The 21,157-nt window shown below is 51.9% G+C and overlaps 8 protein-coding genes and 1 non-coding gene across 9 annotated transcripts; 3 read left to right on the top strand and 6 right to left on the bottom strand.

The window, feature by feature from the left end:
• Positions 1-539: 539 nt before the first annotated feature.
• On the top strand, positions 540-613 carry QC761_0099940. The gene has a single exon. It is a non-coding gene; the product is annotated as a tRNA-Asn (tRNA).
• A 79-nt stretch (positions 614-692) lies between these two features.
• On the bottom strand, positions 693-3,134 carry QC761_610450 (uncharacterized protein; the record flags this gene model as incomplete). The annotated part of the gene is made up of 2 exons (XM_062881453.1): positions 1,149-3,134; positions 693-1,095 (listed from the first exon to the last, which is right to left on the bottom strand). The coding sequence occupies exons 1-2, from the start codon at positions 2,933-2,935 to the stop codon at positions 693-695; spliced, it is 2,190 nt and encodes a 729-aa protein (XP_062730195.1). The 5' UTR covers positions 2,936-3,134.
• A 478-nt stretch (positions 3,135-3,612) lies between these two features.
• Positions 3,613-5,319, bottom strand: QC761_610460 (uncharacterized protein; the record flags this gene model as incomplete). Its single annotated transcript, XM_062881454.1, is given in 5 exon segments — positions 3,613-3,756; positions 3,772-4,343; positions 4,362-4,411; positions 4,541-4,727; positions 4,743-5,319. 5 exon segments carry the CDS (start codon positions 5,317-5,319, stop codon positions 3,613-3,615), a joined length of 1,530 nt encoding a protein of 509 aa, XP_062730196.1.
• A 924-nt stretch (positions 5,320-6,243) lies between these two features.
• QC761_610470 (uncharacterized protein) lies at positions 6,244-8,173 on the bottom strand (the record flags this gene model as incomplete). The annotated part of the gene is made up of 2 exons (XM_062881455.1): positions 6,244-7,476; positions 7,544-8,173. 2 exons carry the CDS (start codon positions 8,171-8,173, stop codon positions 6,244-6,246), a joined length of 1,863 nt encoding a protein of 620 aa, XP_062730197.1.
• A 415-nt stretch (positions 8,174-8,588) lies between these two features.
• Positions 8,589-9,088, bottom strand: QC761_610480 (uncharacterized protein; the record flags this gene model as incomplete). The annotated part of the gene is made up of 2 exons (XM_062881456.1): positions 8,735-9,088; positions 8,589-8,666 (listed from the first exon to the last, which is right to left on the bottom strand). The coding sequence occupies exons 1-2, from the start codon at positions 8,852-8,854 to the stop codon at positions 8,589-8,591; spliced, it is 198 nt and encodes a 65-aa protein (XP_062730198.1). The 5' UTR covers positions 8,855-9,088.
• Positions 9,089-9,373: 285 nt separating this feature from the next.
• QC761_610490 (uncharacterized protein) lies at positions 9,374-12,284 on the top strand. Its single transcript, XM_062881457.1, has 3 exons — positions 9,374-10,925; positions 10,999-11,889; positions 12,004-12,284. The coding sequence occupies exons 1-3, from the start codon at positions 9,621-9,623 to the stop codon at positions 12,208-12,210; spliced, it is 2,403 nt and encodes an 800-aa protein (XP_062730199.1). The 5' UTR covers positions 9,374-9,620; the 3' UTR covers positions 12,211-12,284.
• QC761_610500 (uncharacterized protein) lies at positions 11,396-14,011 on the bottom strand (the record flags this gene model as incomplete). Its single annotated transcript, XM_062881458.1, has 4 exons — positions 11,396-11,889; positions 11,947-13,202; positions 13,256-13,859; positions 13,918-14,011. The coding sequence occupies 3 exons, from the start codon at positions 14,009-14,011 to the stop codon at positions 12,365-12,367; spliced, it is 1,536 nt and encodes a 511-aa protein (XP_062730200.1). The 3' UTR covers positions 11,396-11,889; positions 11,947-12,364.
• Positions 14,012-15,220: 1,209 nt separating this feature from the next.
• On the bottom strand, positions 15,221-17,858 carry QC761_610510 (uncharacterized protein; the record flags this gene model as incomplete). Its single annotated transcript, XM_062881459.1, has 3 exons — positions 16,172-17,858; positions 15,897-16,118; positions 15,221-15,828 (listed from the first exon to the last, which is right to left on the bottom strand). The coding sequence occupies exons 1-3, from the start codon at positions 17,529-17,531 to the stop codon at positions 15,221-15,223; spliced, it is 2,190 nt and encodes a 729-aa protein (XP_062730201.1). The 5' UTR covers positions 17,532-17,858.
• Positions 17,859-18,859: 1,001 nt separating this feature from the next.
• Positions 18,860-21,133, top strand: QC761_610520 (uncharacterized protein; the record flags this gene model as incomplete). The annotated part of the gene is made up of 3 exons (XM_062881460.1): positions 18,860-19,494; positions 19,548-19,953; positions 20,021-21,133. The coding sequence occupies exons 1-3, from the start codon at positions 19,091-19,093 to the stop codon at positions 21,131-21,133; spliced, it is 1,923 nt and encodes a 640-aa protein (XP_062730202.1). The 5' UTR covers positions 18,860-19,090.
• Between the last annotated feature and the right edge of the window lie 24 nt (positions 21,134-21,157).

Genomic DNA, 21,157 nt, shown 5'->3' on the forward strand with positions numbered 1-21,157 from the left:
ATCCTGGTCTACTATGATATTCACTTTGGTCCGTCTGTGTGGGAACAATCCGGTGAGTGTCTGGTGGGGCCGTGAGATGTTCCAGAATGCGAGTGAATACATGGGTGTAAACAGCTGCTCCTACCCATTTAACTGCCTAAAAGTTGCTCCCTGTCACATCTTCGGATGAACCAGAGCAGCCTTTCCCTCTGTTCTTGATGCGGCTGACGGTGCACCACAGGGCAGTTGCGAGAAGCACACGGAAGACTGGCTGTCGTGATGAATCCGTGAACAAACTCTATCGGCTGCAGACTTATCACCAGCCAGAGAGCTCACAAGTCTTGATTCGACTACAACAGGTATCGTACTGCGCATTGGGAATCGCTCAATTGGATCCTTCACACTGAAATGTCTTCCGCCTTAAGTCTAACCCTACACAGGCTTGTTCACTTCAACGCTTTCATCAGGCAACTTTCTGTGAGTGCTGCGCATGTGAAAAAAGACTCGAGATGTAACATCACCAAAAAGGTATGTTTCAAGGAAAAAGAGAGAAAAACAAACTCCTCCGGGAAGGCTCGAACTTCCAACCTCCTGATTAACAGTCAGACGCGCTAGCCAATTGCGCCACAGAGGATCTGTTCTGCGGACCTCGAACTAGCGGCTATGTGCAAAACCGTCTTGGCACCTTCAGCTGCCCTTTTCACCCCATAATGTCAAACTCCCCAGACTTCACTCCTAGAAACAACCACTTCATTCCCATCGATCTTCACCCGAAGACTCTTTGCAACCTTTTCCATCACCCCCCTGGGCCCGAGTCCACCGCCAGCCTCACTTCGACACTGTTGACCAAGAGCGAGGAGAGGGGCGATGGCAGCGTCTTTGTAGTCAAAAAACATCTCACTATAATCAGATCCTGCCTCGTGTCTAGCTGCCTTGCGCATTCTGACTTGTCCAATAATGGTGGCAACTAAGAAGATGGACGCGACGAGTAGCTCAACCGCCAAAAAGGTCAGCCACGGCCAGGTGATGTGAACATAGGATTCCTGCTTCCACGCCTGCCCTGTGACATTGAAAGCATCGCTGGACAGCTGGAGTTCTTGATCGGTCGTTCTAAGTCTGAGAGAGTGTCAGTCAAAGCAATATGCCCGATCATGTGAAAAGAAAAATACCGGTAAGAGATACTCGTGGCGATATTCTTGAAGAGATATGTCATGGTATCTATTCGCGCCGTCGTGTTGATGATGGTCGTCTCGGTGTACAAGACCATCTGCATGATGGTTTTGATAAAGTCACTTCTTGTTACAACCCCACGGCTGGGCGAGTCCCACCTCTCGTAGTATGTTTCGCGCCCAGATCCCATCATGTATGTCTTCATCTCGCCCGCGATGAACTCCATGGCACGGTAGTTGGCACTGAAGCTCCCCGACGGAATCGAAGAGTTGGGTGGGCTCTCGAGATGCAGCGTGATATTCCACTTGGACGACGGGCTATGACGGCATCCAGTGGGCACGCCCACTTTGGAGCTGCAGTTCATGTTGAGGAAGAAGTCAGAGTCCTCCGGTGTTGGCTGTGAAGTGGTAGCAATAAGCTGGTTGTCGTGTATACCATTTCGGATAGTGGTGTTGTAGGTTTGGACGCATAGGTGAAACAGAAACTCGAGGGCTTCGTGTCGAAACTGGTGTGTTGCACTGGCAATGTTGGAGCCGTTGGACATATCTGTCAGCTGCCGCATGTTCTCGTCGTCCTGTGGGATAGGGACAGTGTAGAGCTCCACAAACGACGCTATCCGTGTCGCCATCAAAGTGGGATTGTCTGCAAACCCAACGGTCTGGTTGCCCACGAGCATATCGGACACAGCAGCCATTCGACTTTGGTGAACCAGATCGACGTGCGTGCCGGGGAGAGAGGCGTTCCATATGGTGCGTCTGGGGTAAAAGGGATCGCCCATCATAACCACAGACCCGTTGTTCTTGACAACAGCCTCCTCTCCAGGCTCCGGACCCGGCCAGCTTTGCACGACTATCGCTGAGGAAATGTCGACCATCTCCACACAGACGCCCAAGGAGTGGAACACATCAAAGGTGCAATTGCCAGTCGGACAGGTCGCTCCAGTAGGTGCCATGCGTACTCTGCGGCTTTGCTTTCCGTCGGGAGTAATGGCTTCCAGCATTGCAGTGCGCGTCGCAAACGTGACTTCATCTCTGGGCGACATGACGGTGCGAACCGCTGGAACTTCTGCAAGCTCGGCTGCCACAACCTCCCGAACTGGGTAGCTGATGGCCAACTGTGTTATTGGAGATGTTACCACACTTATGATGGTAATGAAAGCCCCAATGACGACGATATGCTTCGTACGGATTCGAGTGAGCAAAACGATAGAGCCCCACGGTCCCCTGCTTGCTTGGTCGATGACGTGAAAGTCGTGCAGCGGTCTTTCGTCCAGGAACCAGGACCACTGAGCTTGGCTAATTGCTATTGATACTGGAACCATGAATGCTGCTTTGGAAAGGGTAGTGAAGAAAGCAAGAAAGGTGTTGAGTGAGATTTTCAGTGGCCAGTCTGGTAGTTTCTGGCGGTCGCACTTGAAGAGTGTGACGACTATGGTGATAAAGGCAAGTAGGCTGAGAAGAACGCATAGCATCTCCAACATCCATATCCTCCAGAGTGGTTTGGTCAAGGCACCACTCGCGGCTTCAGACCGGTGACTCGAGACCCGTACACCCTTCAGTTCCCGATTGGAGTCGTGGGTGAAGGCAGGTTGTGGCCCTTCTTGCCCTCGTTTGCTGCTCGCAGCGCTTGGACCTTCCAGAGTGTTGACCCATTGAGTCGTGCTGTCAAAATCCCTTGTCGACGGGGCAGCATCATAATGTCCTGGAGGAACTCCGGTGTATGGATCAGCCACAGGCCCATAGCCGTGTCCATGATGGTAGATGTGGTTGGCGTTTAAATGATCCATTGCCTTTCGGCTGTCATCAACCCATGTAAGATGCTGAGTCTTGAGTCAATGGAAAGAAGAGTGTTTTGATAATATACAACCAAAGATGCTGTGAAATCGTTCGTTAGAAAGAGCGCAAAGTGGACGACGTCCTTTCAGTCACATGGAATAAATTTATCCAGCATGGGCGCCTGGCATCTTAAGCTAGAATGTACCAGTCCTTGTCATGAAAATGCAGTGGAAGCTGCCCGTTTAATCTTGTCCAATGGGCGTCAGACCATCAACTGGCAAGTATATTGTTGGTGACTTGCCTAGACCCGAGTACGGAGCCTTCCGTGTTGATGCAGTGGGTGAGTCAGGGTACGATGTCGATCGTCAATCATCGTTGGATTTAGTCCAATAGGTTCATAGATGTGGTGTAGCACTGCATGATTCTATTTCGGTGAGATCGCACAACATGTCGCCAATGCTTTACTTGAAACTCGAGTCCCTGAACCTGCAGCCTGGTTTGCGTGACCCTTATCCCACCGAAGTGAGTAGCACATAGCAGAGCATACAGTATCACCTCAGGCTGTGGATGAGGAAGACGTCAAAACGCATCCTACTTGAAACGTTGCCACAAAAAAAGTGCAGAGATATGAAATAGGCTCGTTACGATAAAAGACCTTTTCCCAAACACGTCTTGCTACATTCTCACCTCATCCGACGGTCACTCTTTGAACACCCTCTTCACCCAGAAACCCACCCGGCATATAGCCCACTCCAATTCGCTGATAGATCGTCTCATGGCCATCACCCTCAGTAAGAGCCGTGATAATAAGCAAGTAATGCGTTCTGTGATCCACAGGCACAATCTCCCCCTTTGCTATCCGTCTGGTCCCCACAACCACCGCTTTCCACCCTTCCCATCCCGTAACTCCTTGTGCATTCCCAGCGTCCAGAATAACATCAACACTCTCTCCCCGCTCGCCAACAGGCTCAAAAACGAATGGTCGTGCCATCGCTTTTAACACGGCTGTCTCGTTTGAGGGATCATTGCGACCCGAGCTGGGAGAAGAAAACGGGTCAAGCACCGCATCATTCCTCCAGTCGACACCTCCAAGCGGTAAGTCCAGGTAGTCAATCGCACCGTCATACGCCATCCAACTCCAGCTAGGCAAGCTCTTCCCTTCCTTTTGCTTGGCTTTCGAAAAGTCCACCCTGTTCAATGTCGATGCCTCGGCGCCACGTCTCCAGAGCAGTGATCGAGACAACAAGCTGCCGCCGTCATGAAAAATTCCATACCCGCCTTTGGCCTTCAGGTTGTTGATCATTCGCTGCTCAAGTCCGGCTATAGCAACGGGGCGATCGGTGAGGCGGGTGAAGTTGAGGCGGGAATATTGTCGGTACAGGTCCTCGTAGAAGCGGATGCGCTCACCTCGGTCGAAACCTTTGTCGGAGAGGGAGCTTGATAGTTTCGATGGGAAGGACGGGTCGCCGAGAAAGGAGACGAGTTTACTGTGTTTTTTTGTCAGTATGACCGAGGACAAAATTCAAGTAGAGTTTGAGGCAGGGGCGATGTAAACAACAGGCGAAGTGGGGCGCAAGAAAGGCTCAGAGATTCAGGGGTAAAAACACCAGACATACTTGTCAATCTTGGTCAGGGTTTCGCATCTCACTCCGCAGCCGCACTCCCAGTAGGTCTGCCAGTCGGTAAAGTAGATTGTCCTTCGGGCCAAGGCGCGTTCTTGCAGGACCCAACCCCTCTTGCTCAAGGGCCCATTCAGCACGTGCTCCGCAAAGTTGTCAATAAACCGGCAGACGTACAGACTGCCCTTCTGGGTGGAACTACTGGACTCGCCACGTAGTTGAAGGAATTGCCTTTCCTTTCTGGTTCTGAGAAACCCATCCCTTTGCCCTCGTGCGCTACTTGCGGCAATGACACAATAGGCTGCGCTGAAGACATCTTCCATTCTCTTGGCTTCTTTCTCAAAGTCGCCGTCGGGCCCTTGGATGATACATATGGAGTCTATCCACAAATATCGAACACCTAGAGCACGAGTGGCGGCTATTGCGTCACGGAAGGTGTCAGGGAAGTTGGGGCTCCGCACAGGAATAGCTGCTTTGTGTTGAGCAAGGTTGTGAGAAAAAGTACAAAACGAATGGCCTTGGCCCCAAGGATGCGAGAGAGCAATGTATTTGACGGTCTCCGTGGTTGTTGTTTGGATGAGACGCACGACGGGAGCGTCAGGGCTGCCAAGATCAATAAGTCTGGTGGGAGGTGGGTATTTCTTTACCGGATCGCATCCTCGGTGGTTCTCATCACAATCGTTGAGCCATTCTGTCAGAAAGGCAAAGTGGGTGGTCGAAGCAGGCGCTGGAAGGCTGGGAAACCCAATCTGAATGTGATTGGAGTTTGGCGCCATGAAATCTTTTCCTCGTTAGTACCTAATATAGGTTGACCGGGGAATAGAATTGGCGAGCACTGACCAGGGCTTCGGCAGATTGACAAGACCGGAATGGGATTCTCGTTAAGCTTGAGCATTGACTGCTCGCGGTCGAAGCGGACTGTCTGTACCAGGCCCCGGTTGATATGGTGGCATGCCTCGTACCTCAACTTGCAGAAATCACACAGGGCACGCTTGACATCAAGCTCTGCCAGAGTGTCTGTAATGTGAAATTGAGGCACGCAGAGATCGTACGCGGCGCAGGTTCCACAGAGGCGAGCTTGCGCAAGCTTCACTGGGAAGATGTCTGGAACGCTCAGCGCTGAAAAAAGCTGCCGGGCGAACTTGTTGTCGACGGGATACTCGGTTCTGTCAAGCTTTAGATGATGTTAGACATCAGGATGACAAGAATATCAGGTGATACCAGCTGAAAGAGAATGTTTACCTACCTTTGACTTTTTTTCTCTGGTTAACTGATCGCCGCAAGGATTTCAATCTCAGAAGTCACTTACGGCCTAAGATGGTTAGCCTTCAACATTCCGCAGATGGGCAAGATTCCTTACGTTCTGCTTATCAAGTGTCAGTGCCGGAATCATCTCTACCACAATTAAGGATCGTAGAATGCACTTACACGCTACAAGGCTACCTGTCAGCCATGCGAGTCTACAATGTATTAACCGCTCAGGGAATAGCATTAACACTTACGTACTAAAACACAACTGTCAGAATCTCTGTCTTTTAACTCATTTCAGCGGAATTTACTGGTGCTTACCTCCTATATCCGCGCCGCGGGCATTCGGTTAGCTATGCCCTTCAAAGTATTGTCCTGTCCTAGGTGGGTTTGTGGGGAGTCATACATCCTGAGATATCTTAGCATAAATCAAAGCGTCGTTAGACCGGTAATCATACTCGTCTTGTTTTTGCTTCAACAACTGTAATCACAGGGACCATCAAGCTTGGCTGATCCTCGAATCCGACATCAGGAATTATACCACCGCCATTCTCTCCAAGGGGCCTCAAAGGGGGCCTAGGTCGAAGGGGCCGGTTTCCTCCTACCGCTGAGTTTGGCGAAAGGAAGGAAGACTCTGGTGCTCTATCGACCTTCAGGTCTTTGATGTGCTCGCGGCTGGCGCCCGTGAACCAGTATGACTCGTCGGTTTTACCTCGAGCCACGATATCATCTAGACGCTCCATCAGTTCTTGAGAGTATGCGCGAGAGCCGTTGGTGGACCTTGGGGGGGCTGAACTGCTGACGGGTGTGGCTGGAGGGTCCAGTTCCACGACGAGAAGTTTGGTCTTGACGATGGTGAGAAGCTCCTTCAGTGCAGTCTCTGCCTTGCATTCTGGATCGTAATACAGGGCTCTGATTGTCGCCTGGACATGGGGATGCACGAATGCCTCGTCTTTATCTTTGTCAACCTTGAACCAGTGGCTTCTATGTCTTCCCTCGTCGATGATCTGGCTGTTGAACCTTTCCAGATGATCGGTGCCATACAGCAGCCAGATCATCATCTCCAAAATCACGCATCCGAATGACCACATGTCGTATCGTCGGGAACGGCCAAGCTCGGACTTCAAGGCCACCTCGGGAGGTTCGTAGCGGGTTGTCGTGTATTGAGTTGATGTGTTGTGCCGCAGTTGGGTAGCAATGTTGTGATGTTTTGCAAGTCCCATGTCGGAAATCTTGAGAATAGGAAAGCCGAACTGGCCGTCTCGAGGTGGTTGGCCCACCACACACAGGATGTTTTCGGGTTTCAAGTCTCCATGCCGGTATGAGCCTCCTCCGTAGCGGTAATTGTGCAGCTTGTCGAGCGCATCCGCCATTCCTTGGATCTGCATGATGATGGCTCGGACAAGCTCTCTTGTCACGACTGGACGCTTGTGTTCAGGCATTTCCCAAAACTTTCTCAGGCTTCCCTCCTCTGCCCAGCGAAAAAGCAGATATCGGTCACTGCCACGCTTGATGGCGGCGATAAACTCGATGATATTCTGATGTTTGAGGTTGCGCATCTCAATGTGAGCCTTGACTTCGCGTACCCATTCATCTCGAAGTTGATCCAGTTCATTTTCATCCGTGGTGTCGCGATAAACCGGCCTGATGACCTTGATGGCAACATCGGCTCGTTTGCCATCATACTATGTGAGCCTGAAGATCAGCACCTAATACATGCGAGAGACCTGTTCTGAGGAAAAGCAAACAAACCTTCATGATGGGATTCAGATGGTGCTCTTCGTGGATCTTGACCTGGAAAACTTCGCCGAAAGCACCTGATTCGCCCGCTCTTGACTTTTCAGTAATGGGAAGAATACAGTCCGGATCAAGATCCAGCTCGGGGTTGCTCTCTGAGATGATTGGTACGAGAACCGTCCATTGGTTTCGACGAAAACTGCGCCTGGACACCTCAGTCCATGGTTCCAGAAATTCACCAGCTTCGTCAACGAATGTGCTGTCAGGAAGAGGTAGGGAGTTGTCGTTCACAGATTTTGTCTCGAATTGTATCATGGCTGTTGCTAGCTCCTGGTCTTTGTTGGTAAGTCCGGCCAGCAGTGACGTGATAAAAAGTTTGGGGGCACTTTTCATCACAAAGTTGACAACCTCTTCTTCCAACTCCGGGTCATCGGACAGATGCAGTTCCCGACGAACAGCAGCTGGGGTGAGAAGAGTCTCGACGCAAGTATTGGGTAGGAATTCTCGAATGTGTTCATCGAAAACACTCTTCTGTAGGTTGCACAGAATGTCTGAGCCAAGAGAGGACTTTTTACTCTTCTTGGCCAGAAAAGATGCCTTTCGGTCTTCTTTAGAGATGAACTTTGGTTCCTCTTGGAGCGGCATCTTGCATGATGAGACTGTTTGAGATGGAAATGATCTTGTGCGGTAAATGACAATGTGTCAGCTCAATGGAAGATGAAAAAAATAATAACGCGGGTAGGTACTCTAAGACACTTTTACGACTTTGACTGGCGTCAGTTAGGGGGCACTGAACTTGTACTAGCTTCCCGCAGCCTGGTCCATCCTCATGCCATTTCTTGGCTTCGACCCCCTCATCAAGCACACCACCCTGACTGGACTGGATGATGCGCCACCATTGATAAGATACCCCAATATTTCCAGGGCGACACGGGCTTGTCATCACAATGGCACTGCGCATGCGGCACGTATCATTATTCTTCGCAAAACAGGGCGTGAACATGACAGCCTCGTCCTACATCATTGCCACTTGGGTGCCCGTCATGACCGTTGCCCGAATTTAGATCCCTCTGCACTGTGCGATTTCGTCCAGAGAAAGCTGTCTGGGGGTGCGGATGTTGTAGGAGCTTCTGATCATCTACCAAGGTGTCAGCTCTGACATGTCTTTTATCTTCCTTTTTTGGATGGATTTGAGAGCCTTCCCACGGATATCTCATAGCGACCCAGTCCAAACTGGGAGCGTAACAGGCCTATCAGCTTGAGAGGGTCTATGGCCCTCGCTGGAAGGTTTTGTGTGCATTCGAGCTGAAGTTTGTCCTCCATCATTTACGTGGACAGTTCCCAATCTTGTGAGTGGTGGAAGTAGGTAACAGCGAACTCGAATGCAGGCCGTTCTATGGGTGGTTCAAGTTGTCGGCATCTTGAAGAGATCCAGGCCGTCCTCATCCACGATCGACTGGAAGAAATGGGCAGACAAGTCTTATATCATTGCAAACAACATTTGTGCCTCACTCTCGGTGGACGTGCCATTCGCCAGATTTGGGCCTAGGTCGTCGTCGCCCATGACCTGGCAACATGAATACCGTCAGACCTAGTGATGTTGCTCACCGAACTTGTTCAAGCGTCGCGCACGGCACACCCACCGACCACAACTCACACGGTGTGGCCTGTCTGCCCGGGCAAAGAGGGAGTGAGGCGCATTTCCATAGGCGCCCTACCTGCTTGCATGAGGCCCCCAATGCCTCCTGGGCGCGTACCACATGTTGTGTAAGGAGGGCGAGGCATAACATGTACGTACATTTCCCATCCCACCCGACTGGAGTTTCAGCCCCGGCTGTCTGGTGTCGAGTTTCACCCCAGTTCAACCCATTCAACGCACATGATTGGTCTCTGCTGCACACCAATGAGCGACTCAAAATGCCTAGCAAATTTCAGCGGAATGGTTTCCACGAGGCTCTCTCGTGGGTTGGTCCTTACCTACCTTGGACAACATTGGAATTGAGCGTCAAAATGGACAAGAAATGTCTTGATATTCCCTCGATATCAAGTGCATTCCAACAATTACCGTGACAGGCGACTACGACTGCCCACCATGAAACCTCAGACACCGGTATTCAACATGAAGGTCGACAACTCGAACATGGAATCTGAAGCTGCATCACCCTCTGCCAAGACTCCTTCTCCAAGCATTCATCAAGCCTCTAGTCTCGCTTCCTCGGGGTACCACACCAGACAGTCGCCGCATACGTCTGCAAACGATGGTTCCAGAGACCAGAGTGATCTTGCAACAGAATACTCTGACACCGAGTCCAGCTCAGGCAGCAGTCTCGTATCATCAGAGCAAGAACACCTCCAGGATAGATCTAGACGTCCTGTTGAACTTGGAGGTGGACTCGATACACTAGTCACCAGTGAGCTGGATCGAAAGGGTATCATCGACGAGTCAGACTCTGAGTTGTGGAAGGTGGAAGAGCGGACACCTTCAAGCGGCCGGAAATCACCCAGAGTCAACTACACAGCTCGTGCACCATTCCGGGGGGACGGTGGCGTACCAATAGTAGATCTACACCACAAACCGGCCCATGAAGTCGAACCGAGCGAGATCACAGATCTCGGTAACGGCCAATACATGCGCGATCCAGATAGGAAATCTCGGTTTCTCCAGCGGCGAAAAAGTCGCAACCATGCCAAAGACAGGAAGTCGCTCCAAACACAACTTTTTCATTCTCTCCACCCACTTGATGACGAAGAGAAAGAGAAAGGGTTCATACCTATTGATCTGTTACCTCTGCTCATCACCGAAGAATCTGTCTACAAGGAACTATCAGGTCCCCTCCGAGAGACCCATGATGAGAAAACCATCCGGAGATACGCGCGCAAGATTTGTGCCGAGACAACCGAGAATTATATAGAGGGCGACAAGCCCAAAACAAAGACCATAACGTTTCGTAAAATCTTTGCGATCCTGGTCCTTGTCGAGAAGTCTCCTTCTATCACCAAGTTCCTCAAAGAAAACATCAACGACTCGGATTTGCCCTTGGTCAGAGTCAGCAACCCAAAGAGACCTGGCGAATGCGATTTACGTTGTTCGAGGGAGCGGGACAAACAGCTCAAGTGTTTCCGAGGGAGCTGGTCGCCTCTACAGATTCGGAATTTCGCATCGTGGCAATTCGTCACTCTGGCCCCTTTTTTCGCCAGAAGCGAGCTGTACAAGGAAGTCGAGCACTATGTTCTACAGGACGGGATCATCATGCCTTTTCTGACGGACCCGAACAAGCAAGCCATATCCAACGATCCCTTTGTCGATAGTCAGCAGGAAGAGCTGTTGGGTGGTGGAGGTCGGGTGTTCAGGGCCATCCTTCACCCTGATCATCATAGCTTTCACAAGAGTTTCAAGGTCGGTACATAATCCCGGATCAAATGTAGGCAGATAAGAGCGGGTTGAAGCGGGTCCTAATAAAACACTGCAGTGTCCTCGAGAACCATCATGCATCTGCACCTTCGCCATCAAGCGTCTCCATTCCCAAAATAAAGATCACTTCAAAAGAGAAGTTGACATGCTGAAGAAGTTCAGCAACTTTGCACACCCACATCTCATATCCCTACTAGCCACCTATGAACAGCGAAACAGTTTCTTCCTGATCTTCCCCTGCGCCAAATCCGACCTACTTGCTTACTGGGAAAAGTTTGAGGCCAGCCCGAAAATGGACCACTGCACTGTGAAATGGGTGGCACATCAGTGCAAAGGAATTGCAAGCGGTGTGTTGAAGATTCACGAGTATTCAAGCACCAACTCAAAACTGGGCAACACCCTGAAGCCAGGTCCACGGGAACCATTTGGCCATCATGGGGACATCAAGCCACAGAATGTGCTGGTCTTTTTAGACAATGCTGAAGATGGCCCAACTCAGGATTATTGTTCCACATGGAAGAGTCGAGGCACCCTCAAGCTCACAGACTTTGGCCTGGCTTCCACATCTTCTCATCGCACCATATCCCGAAAGCCACTCTCTCATGTCGGAATGACCTACAACTATCGAGCACCCGAGTGCGATCTTCCTTCCAACCAAGATCCAAAAGGCCGTCAGTACGATATGTGGACGCTTGGATGTTTGTACCTAGAGTTTGTCACTTGGCTCATGGGAGGGAAAAAGCTCCTCGACGAATTCACACAGCTTAGAGCAGGACCCTTTAGCACTGAAAGTCTGAAGCACAGAACAAAACTGGACATCTTGTACGGTGGTAGTCTCATTCCACCTGAGATCACCAGCGATACCTTCTTCATGATCGAGGAGGACCACAGCATGGAAGGGCAGAAAAGAGGGGGTCTTAAGGGAATAGTCAAGCCGGCTGTCACCGAGGTATGTCTTGTCCCCTTTACCATATTCCCACATTAACACATTAACACATTGACACATTTTCCCATCTCCTCTCACATTCCCCATTCCAAGATCAGTTCCCAATACCATTTCTAGTTCATCAAGAGACTACACGCCGACCCAGCATGCACCGGGTTTTTGCATGACTTCTTGGATATGATACAAGATGGACTACTGGTCGTCAAGCAGTGCGACCCAGGGAAGCTGGACAGGTACGAGATTCAGCAGGTCTACGGCAAGCTCTGCAAGATGGAGCAGGATTGTGAGAAGTGGGATTACAGCTGCGGACCAGCGTCGAGGTGATGGGGAGGGCAAACCAGCAAGTGCAAAGGACCAATGGATAATAACATTTATCTGATAATAATCATTCTTTCCAACTTATAATCTACCCAAGATCTCGTCGAAAATCCCAAGAAACGCCTCTATCCACTATCCATCCAGTCACTCCGTACCCCGTCTACACTCTGATATGCCCACCGTCAATAATGGCCTTGAGATTAGGCAGAACACCAATGCGATCAGAAGAGGGAGTGCGGCTGGCGGTGCCAGAGGTGGTCAGAATAGTCCTAACTCTCGCAGGGCTCAGCTTGCGACCAAGTCTCGCCTGGGCAATACCCTGAACGGCGGCAGCAGCACCCACAATAATCGGACTAGCCCCGGATGTGCCGCTGAAGCCGGTGGTGTACAGGTTGTTGGCAGTGCCATCGGCGTTGGTAAATGTGGTATCGATGTTCTCGCCCCAGCCGTAGACATCAACACGGCTGCCGTGGTTGGAGTAGCCCAGCCGGAAATGGGGAACCGACGCGCTGGACGCTCCGACCATGATAGCACCGGACTCGCGGTATTCGCTGGGGAATGCGCGGTTGAAGATGCGCTTGTTGGACAGGTTGCGGTAGGCATCCAAGTCATTCCCGCCGTTGCACGCCGCTTCGACAACGATGATTCCCCTGCCGGTACAGACGAGGATGGCCTCGTGATTCGCGTCAGCCACCGACACGGGCCAGTAGTATTGGCCGCCCACGGGGTCGAATTCTTGAGCTTCAAGCAGGAGGATATCACCGCTGGCCATGTTGTTGCAGGCGTCCAAGATGGTCGCAGCCGTATTGTACGAGCCATCGGGACGAGACTGAGAGATCACTCGGCCCTTGGCGGCGGGGACGATGCCGACCCCACCGATTTGGTTGTCTGCCATGAGCATCTGGCCCAGGACGGCAGTGCCGTGGTCGGGATAGTCCCTGTTGCGGCCAGAAATGAGGGTGATGTTGGCAGCACGAAGGTCTTCGTGGTTGAGGTTCCTATTCAGAGAGTCAGTCAAGTGGTCTATCAAAGAGGGGCTGAAGCAACATACCATCCCTGCTCCATGTCAACAATACCAACTCTGGCACCGTCACCACCAGTGATTGTCCAAGCGTAACGAGCATTGATACCCTGAGGGGCAGCGTTCAAATACCCCTGATTTCCGCTGCGAGGGTCATCATTAGGATTAACAGCAGGAGGTGGACCTTGCTGCAAAGCGTGGACACTGGCAACAGTGTCAAGCTTGTTCAGTCGGTGAATAAGTTCCAGCGTCAGCTTGGAGAGTGCAGGGGGCGCCTCCTTGCCGGATTTGGAGCTGGCCGTGGAGACAGCGCTCAGTCCAAGATCGTCAATGTCAATCTGGAACCACTCCTCGAAGCTTGGGATCTGGACACCATCCACGTCGAGGCGCTTCCGAAGAGCCGCGCTGGGACGATGCTCCTGAGGAACAAGGGGCGCGACGTTGGGTGTGAGCCGACGTCTGTGGCGGCCAGTGTTGAGGCCATCAATCAGACTCTCAACCCCTGAAACCAAGCTGGCGATGAACTCGGGGTCCTCCAGCTGCTTCTTCAAGCCCTCTGGTGTGAGCTTCAGGGCAAGTCTGGGGGCGTTGGAGGCCAGAGAAGAAAGAGTGGATGTGACAGCTTCGACGGATTCTGCAAATTATCAGTGTTTGAGAATTATCTAGGTCATTGACAATCTAGGGAGACTTACCCTTTGAACCCAGGTCAAGAGCGTAACCTGAGGTGAGTTGCGCTGTCGCCAACAGACCGGCCCCGAGCCACGCCTTCAACCTTGAGACAGACATTGTGACTCTGTGAACTCGAGTGACCTTGAAGACTACGGGTGGTTGAGTCTGAACTTTGAAGGTTGAGAAGCCAGATGGGGAGATAGGTAATGCAGATCAGTTGTGGGAATCTTGATAACTTATATGCCCATCTACATCTTTCATAGACTAGGTACCCAAGCTAGTCGACCCATACCAAGCACTTTGTGTGGAACGACCAGACGCGATTACTTCGCCTAGGTGGACATGAGATTATGCCATCCTTCCAGGCTGCGTATAACATGCGATTGGTCGGGACATGGGTGCCAACCCCTGACGCTTTAACATGTCAACCAAATTTGACCACCTCGCCACAGTTCTTCTGGTACGTTGGTGTTCACCATGCATTGCCCACAACCAGGAAAACACAAAAGGTCCCCGTGGATCAGACGCGTCCAGGGCTCCTGAATTTGATCCAAGTCCGAAAACTCGGACAGACATGTCCCCGGGGCCGGGGGAGGGGGGGGGGCTCGGTCATCAGCCCTGCAACCGCGCCACAAACCAGCTCCTGCGGACCTTAAGTTCCAGCCCAGGGTCTTTGCCCCGGGCTGGCGGTCCCTAGCTCTTTCATCGGTGAGGACACACGCAAGCAAATAGTCCCACCCCACCAAGCCCAAACTGGGCTAATGCTGACCCTTGGCGAATGCTTATGCTCAGGGGTTGAGTCTAGGGGCGTTCGGCCCGAGCTTTCTAGATGGTGAGTCTATGAAGTTCTATACGAGCAAGAGATGCCTGATATGACTGACCCAGGTTATCGGTTCCTGGGTTTAGACATTGGCACGTGGGGGGCACACCTTCCTTCCCTGTGTTTTACGTCTCATCGTCCCATGTTTGTGGCCATCTTGAGGACCAATAGGGGGCTTGTGCGTCGGTTGCGTAGTAATGAGCAAGGGCAAAAGCATCCCATGGCTTCCTTCTACCCACGGTGTATGGCTGACTGCCTACAAGCAACCCATGATGAGGGTGTTCAGAACAGGTCAGCTGGCAGCAATGAAGAAGGCTTACATCTTGCGCACATCACCTGAAGGAACACCATTAGCTGGGTTATCAGTCTATGTTTAGCATTTGGTTTGATAATGACATTCGAGCAGGAAAAAGCTGCCTGTTTAGGACATTGCTAGGTGCCGTGAAAAACCCGAAAGGCAAGACTTCAATCTGAATCCCCCCGTCCTGTTCTGACTCATTGCTCCCTCAAATCTGCAGTCCTTCCGTAATACGCATCACGTTCCTGATATCCTCGAAAGTGATACCTCTATCATATCTCTTGGCCATCATCCTTGCAGTCTTGGTGATGTTCTTGATCCTGCGGCCGTTTGTCTCGATCGACGCTAGCGTGTCAAACTCCTCATCCGTGACCGTGGAGGCGAATTCTCCCTCCTCCATGCCCAGGAACGTCTTCCAGATGGCGAGACGTGATGACAGGTCCAGGGCAGGGTAGTTGATGGTGAGGTGGATGCGCGAGTAGATGGCCGGGTCCAGAACACGTTCTCTGTTGGTGGTGAGGAACAGCAGAGAAGGATAGTACTCCAGCTCACGGAGGAAGCGGGCCACGAGCCGGTTTCGTTCCGGGGAGTCGTCACTCCTCTTCTCAAGATACATGTCACACTCATCGATTAGGAGCACGGCCTTCCACTTGGCGGCAAGCGAGAAGGTTTTGGTCAGCTCATCGTCATCGCGGCTGCTGACGGGTGAGCGTGACCGGGAATCGCGCCGACGCCTCTCGGGCATACGATCCCGTTCGTCTTTCAGGAGGTCCGACAACTCCATCTTGACCAGCGGTGCATGAATCTTTTCAGCAACTGAGGCACACAAGTTAGCTTCCAATCATTTACAAACACAAGCGCTCGAGGTATACTGCGGAACATACCAGACTCTGCCGTCATTGTTTTGCCCACACCTGGATCACCGGCCAGCAACATGACAAGACCACCGCCCTTGCCGTTGATGACATCGTCAAAGGCCTCTCCATCCTTGAGCTGATTCTCGACAAAGGACAGAATGAGATCTTTGTAACCGTCCGGGAGCACAAGGCTATCAAAGGGCTTGGTGTTCTTCTCAACGTCGATGATGCGATCCACCTCAAAGTCATCTGTTTGCCGTCGTCAGTAAGTTGGCTTGATAAGAAAGTCAACAGAAGCTTACCCCATTTTCTCTCCTTGAGGCAATAGCCATGCATGTAAGAAGACAAAAGCAACAGCTCGAGCTCATCGAGGACCTGCTTCTTGTTCTTGTCGCCGTCTTCTGTCCCTGTCGCCATAGGATCGTCCTCGACAACTAGAGGTCGTGGAGGAGGTCTGGCGTACGGCTCGTCGTATGGTGCGTCGTAGTCGTGCACTGGAATTGGTTGCCGGTATCGAGGCCTCAGCGGGTTGTCCTCAAGAGGACGGTGACCACCGGGCGGGGCAGCGTCAACCGGAGCTTGCGTAATCAGCTCAGTGTAAAGCTGCGGCTTGTTTACCTCGCTCAGGTGTCTGGTAAAGGTTCTTCTGGGGCAGTTCCGGGAATCCAACATGATGCGATTGGTGTGCTGTTTCCGCTCTGACTCGCTCATCTCATCTGCCTTCTCAGGGAGATATGCCTTGTAGGTGATGCCAGCGAGCTCGTGATGTCTCTTTCCCCTTTCGAGGCATCGGGCTTTGATTGCGGCGGCATCCTCGAGGTACTTTACCGGAACGACTCGCATGTCCGCAATCTTTCTTGTGCCCTTGAAGCTAGAGAGACTGATGTTGTCATTCGTGGCGCCAAAGCTAGACCCATTCCATGAAGTGCCTGTGCAGAAGAGGTTGTATCGTGGATGGCGTTGGTAGCGCTCGGGGTCATCGTGAGGGGCTTCCACCTCGGTGACAATGAAGAAGTCACCCAGGTTTGACTGTCTGGTGATACGCGGAGTCTCGTACACGAGCTCGCCTGGAGGGAAAATGGTCCACAGGTGCTTAAAAGTGATGATGCCGTGGCTGACGAGCTCTTCCTTGACTGCAAACGCCTCGGCCAGGTCGGCCCTGACAAGGGACCTCAGCTGGATCAGAATGGTCTTGACAACCTCACTCTCTTCCTTGTCGATGGCGGCGTTGAACCTGTCCCAGCGCCAGAAGAATGGGCGGAACGGTGCCTTGAAGATCAAGAACTTGACCTCTTTCACGAGGTTATCGTATCCCTCAAACACATCGAATAGCACCTCCCGGACTTGGGGATGGCGGATCTCAATCGAGTGGAGTTCAATCCGCTTCTTGTTGCCGTTCATGGTGGCTAGAACACGGCGGCGGACAATGAGAGGATAGGTGCAGTCCTCGTTGTCTTGGTCGACTTCCACGTCAGGGGGCATCTCGTGGACCCAGTTCAGGCAACATTGGCACTTTTTGGGGCCTTCGTAGAGATCCTGAACCAGCCTTTGGCGATCCTCGGTGCCAGCGTGGAGGTCATCTTCGATGCGGATGGCATCAGCCAAACGCTCGATGATGGAGTACGACTCATCGTCGTCTTGGAGCGGCTTGTCACTCGGCATGGTTGTTGTATCTGTGGCTTTGTGTCGGTTTCAAAAGAAGAGAAAGGATGAGTGATGGGGAACTTGGATGTTGGATGAGATGGATCATCTTGATATACCCCGCGGTTGCTCAGAGTGTTGGCATCTGAGGCAGGCTGTGAGACCGTCCTGCCTGGCGTTGCCTGGGCTGCGCATGCGGGGACATGCAATATGCACTCCATCGGAGAGCGAGTCGATGCGTCGATTGGTCTCGTTCAGGCGGCACTGCCCCCAACAGCCTGCTGCACAGTGAAGAAATGTCCAATAGCCGTCATCCTGGCTCGGACTTTGGCTTGAGAACAATTGGTTCAATGTCCAGTGCATCATCATGAGGACAGGAAACCACCGACGCAAAAGGGGACTGTTCTATCAACCCTAACCCCCCTGACCCCTGAACCCCTGACTGACACAGCATTGTGCTAGATTTTTTTTGTTGGTTTGACAGTCCCCAAGCGCCTTGAGCTTTGGTGGAGGATTCTGCATGCATAAGTCTGATCTACAAGAGCTGTCACAGCTGGACTGGTGTTGGTTCCAAGACTCGGCTCCGCGTCGCCATTGATTGGTTACCATCGATCCAGTGATAGCAACCAAGGCGCTTCACAAAGACATAAAAAGCACTTAGTGGCTGCTTCGAGAGGGAAGAACATCAAAAATATGCTCCGCCATTTCCAAGCTCCATTATCTATTCCTGTCCTCAACATGCCCGCACTGCTCTCTCGAGGCAGAGCTTCAGCGACCGCCGACGCGATAGGGGGGTCCGTCGAACTTGCAGCTGCAATCGGGATTCCCCTTGCCATCGTCTTCTTCATCGCAGTCATTCTCGCCATTTATTCATCAAAACCAAGCAACAAGGAAAAGGAGCCAGAGGTACGGGAAGTCAGCAGCGAGAGTTTATACGATCGATTAGCAAGGGAACGGACATGGCAAACTTCCGGAAGAGACGACAGCTCATATGATGGGTACAGGCAGGTTCAGATGGGGGCCGGGAGAAGTATGGAAGCAGAATCAGAAGTCCTGCTAACGGCACCGCAACGGAGTCGGCCTAGGAGTAGTGATCGCGGAGGCGGTGATGATTATAGGGTATGAGATGCTGGGGATTTGCGGATTGTGGAAAGTAACATATTATGCGAAATAGAGCTACCTGACCTGGCCTGAATCATGGAATAAATGGGTTGTAAATGCAAATTTCACCACTATTGAACACCACACCAAGCACAGTTCTTTTCCCCGTTACACAGGGGTGTCGCAACCTAAAGCGAGAATCGGACTCGTCGTGTTTAGCCTGGATCATCATTTGCTTGTCATATGCGGTAGACACCCCGACTGGCCAATCCAATACTTCAAAGCAAGTGTAAAGATCTTGGAAACGTAACCTTTGTGCGGAGAAATGCGGGTGAAAAGATCTGCACAATTTCTGTGAGACCGTCAGCCGTGCACGGCATAGTTGAGAGATCATATAATGACAGGAGTGTTCGATACCCAGAGCAAGCCGGGCCGTCATCTTCCTCAACACTCGATTACCAAGTGAACATTGTTTCACCATGTCGCTAATCAAGATTCTGGGAGTTCTTCTTACCTTTAATTTCTCGGTACATGCCGCCAGGCATTCCCATCCTCTTTTTGCTTGGGAGACAACACCTTTGGACCCCACTGATTTGGCGAGACTTGTCCAGGACACCAATACCTCGCAATATGAACACCTGTTTCCCTTCACAGGTCAAAAAACCCCAGCAACACCTAATCGGCTAAGCCCTGGCACCTGCAAAGTGTTTCCAGGAGACAATGACTGGCCCTCACCGGAAGCATGGGATGCCTTTGGTAAGGTCCTCGGTGGTGCTCTGATCAAGACAGTCCCAGCTGCGGCAGTCTGCTACGCCAATACAGGCCTCTACGATGCGCAGAGGTGCTCCCAGGTTCAAGCAAATTTTAGCAATCCCTATTTCCAGTATGCCTCTGACTCTCTGTAAGCTGGAGTGAAAACACTAACAAGCTCCCCAGTGAGGATGACCCTACCTCTAACTTCTTCCCCAACTTCCAGGGTAGGACCTGTCTTCCAACTTCAGATCCTCGATCCTCAAACTGCACACACGGCGCATTCCCAGTATACGCAGTGAATGCTACCAATGTGCAGCAAATCCAACTAGCCATCAACTTTGCAAGGAACACAAATATCAGGCTGGTCATCAAGAACACGGGACATTGCTACCTGGGCAAATCGACTGGGGCCGGGGCTCTGAGTATCTGGACCCATCACTTGAACGATATCCGGTATTTTAACGACCTGAAAGTTGATGGCTTTGAGCAAGGTAGCAAAGCACTCAAGATTGCCCCTGGAGCGACGGTGAGGCAAGTTTATGAGGCAGCGGATCGGAATGGTGTCAGTGTCCTGGGCGGCATCTGCGAGGTGAGCATCGTTAACTACCCACAATACATATCTACCCACTAGGTGTCCAACTGCTAACACGTCAAAGAGCGTCGGTTATGCCGGAGGCTACGTAGCTGGAGGCGGTCACACACCCTTGTCAGGCCTCTACGGCATGGCGGCCGATCATGTTCTCGCTCTTCAGCTTGTCACCGCTGAAGGCCAGTTCACCACTGTCTCGCCAAAACATAATCCTGACCTCTACTGGGCTCTTCGTGGCGGCGGAGCTGGCACATTCGGTGTGGTCACCTCTGTGATCATCAGAGCTCAACCCAAACTCCCGGTCGTAACCTCCACCTTCTCCATCAGCACCTCTGATACTGTCTCCGCCGAGACATTCTGGAAGGGAATGCGCGGCTATTTTGAGCTTTTCATCCCCTTTACCGATGCGGGCACGTACTCCTGGTGGGTACTAGTCAATACCAACGGCAACTATGTCTTTAGCATGAGCCCCTTTTTTGCGCCAAACCACACCATCGAGTCGTTCAACAAGCTCGTCAAGCCATGGTTTGACCAGCTCACAGAACTGGGTATTCCATTCACACCAAACACAACCCAACACGATGCCTATCTCCCCGCCTGGGCCTCCACTTGGGGCGAGGATGTCATGTTGAACGCCGCCGGGGGGATGAACATTGCCGGCAACTGGCTACTCCCACGCCGAAATTGGGAAAACCGGACAAAATTCGAAGAAACTTTTGCGGTCATCAGGCGGCATAGTGAAAGTGGAAGGATGCTGATGGGGTATCACCAGGCGCCGAGGAACAGAGCCAACGTTGACAACGCCGTGAACAATGCTTGGCGGGAGGCTGTCTGCTTCCTCATCCTGGCGGCAGTGATTGACGCGGAACCGTTAGCTTTCACCCCCGGTTTGATCGGTGCTGCGTCAAGGGAGTTTAGAGATGAAATCCTGGCGCCATTCAGAGCTGTTGCTCCGGAGAGTGATGGTGGTGGGGCATACTTGAACGAAGCTCATGTTGATGATCCCAACTGGCGGGAAGCGTTTTATGGAGGTCACTATGAGCGACTGTCAAGTATCAAGCAGAAGTGGGATCCTGGGCATGTCTTTTATGCCACGACCGCAGTGGGAAGCGAGAGGTGGGAGGTCCGGGATGGAGATCAAGGGATACAAACACAGAACGGGCGGCTATGTCGGACTTGAGTACCTCGAGGCAGATGCGTGAGC

This window comes from Podospora bellae-mahoneyi, chromosome 6 (assembly GCF_035222275.1).
Source record: "Podospora bellae-mahoneyi strain CBS 112042 chromosome 6, whole genome shotgun sequence".
Taxonomy (NCBI): domain Eukaryota; kingdom Fungi; phylum Ascomycota; class Sordariomycetes; order Sordariales; family Podosporaceae; genus Podospora; species Podospora bellae-mahoneyi.

What these genes read in the sequence shown, in the direction of transcription:
- QC761_610490 (XM_062881457.1), top strand. Translation starts at nt 9,621, where the DNA reads ATGAAACCTCAGACACCGGTATTCAACATGAAGGTCGACAACTCGAAC. An exon ending in GCTTTCACAAGAGTTTCAAG is followed by an intron (nt 10,926 to 10,998) that starts GTCGGTACATAA and finishes AAAACACTGCAG; the next exon opens with TGTCCTCGAGAACCATCATG. An exon ending in TCAAGCCGGCTGTCACCGAG is followed by an intron (nt 11,890 to 12,003) that starts GTATGTCTTGTC and finishes TACCATTTCTAG; the next exon opens with TTCATCAAGAGACTACACGC.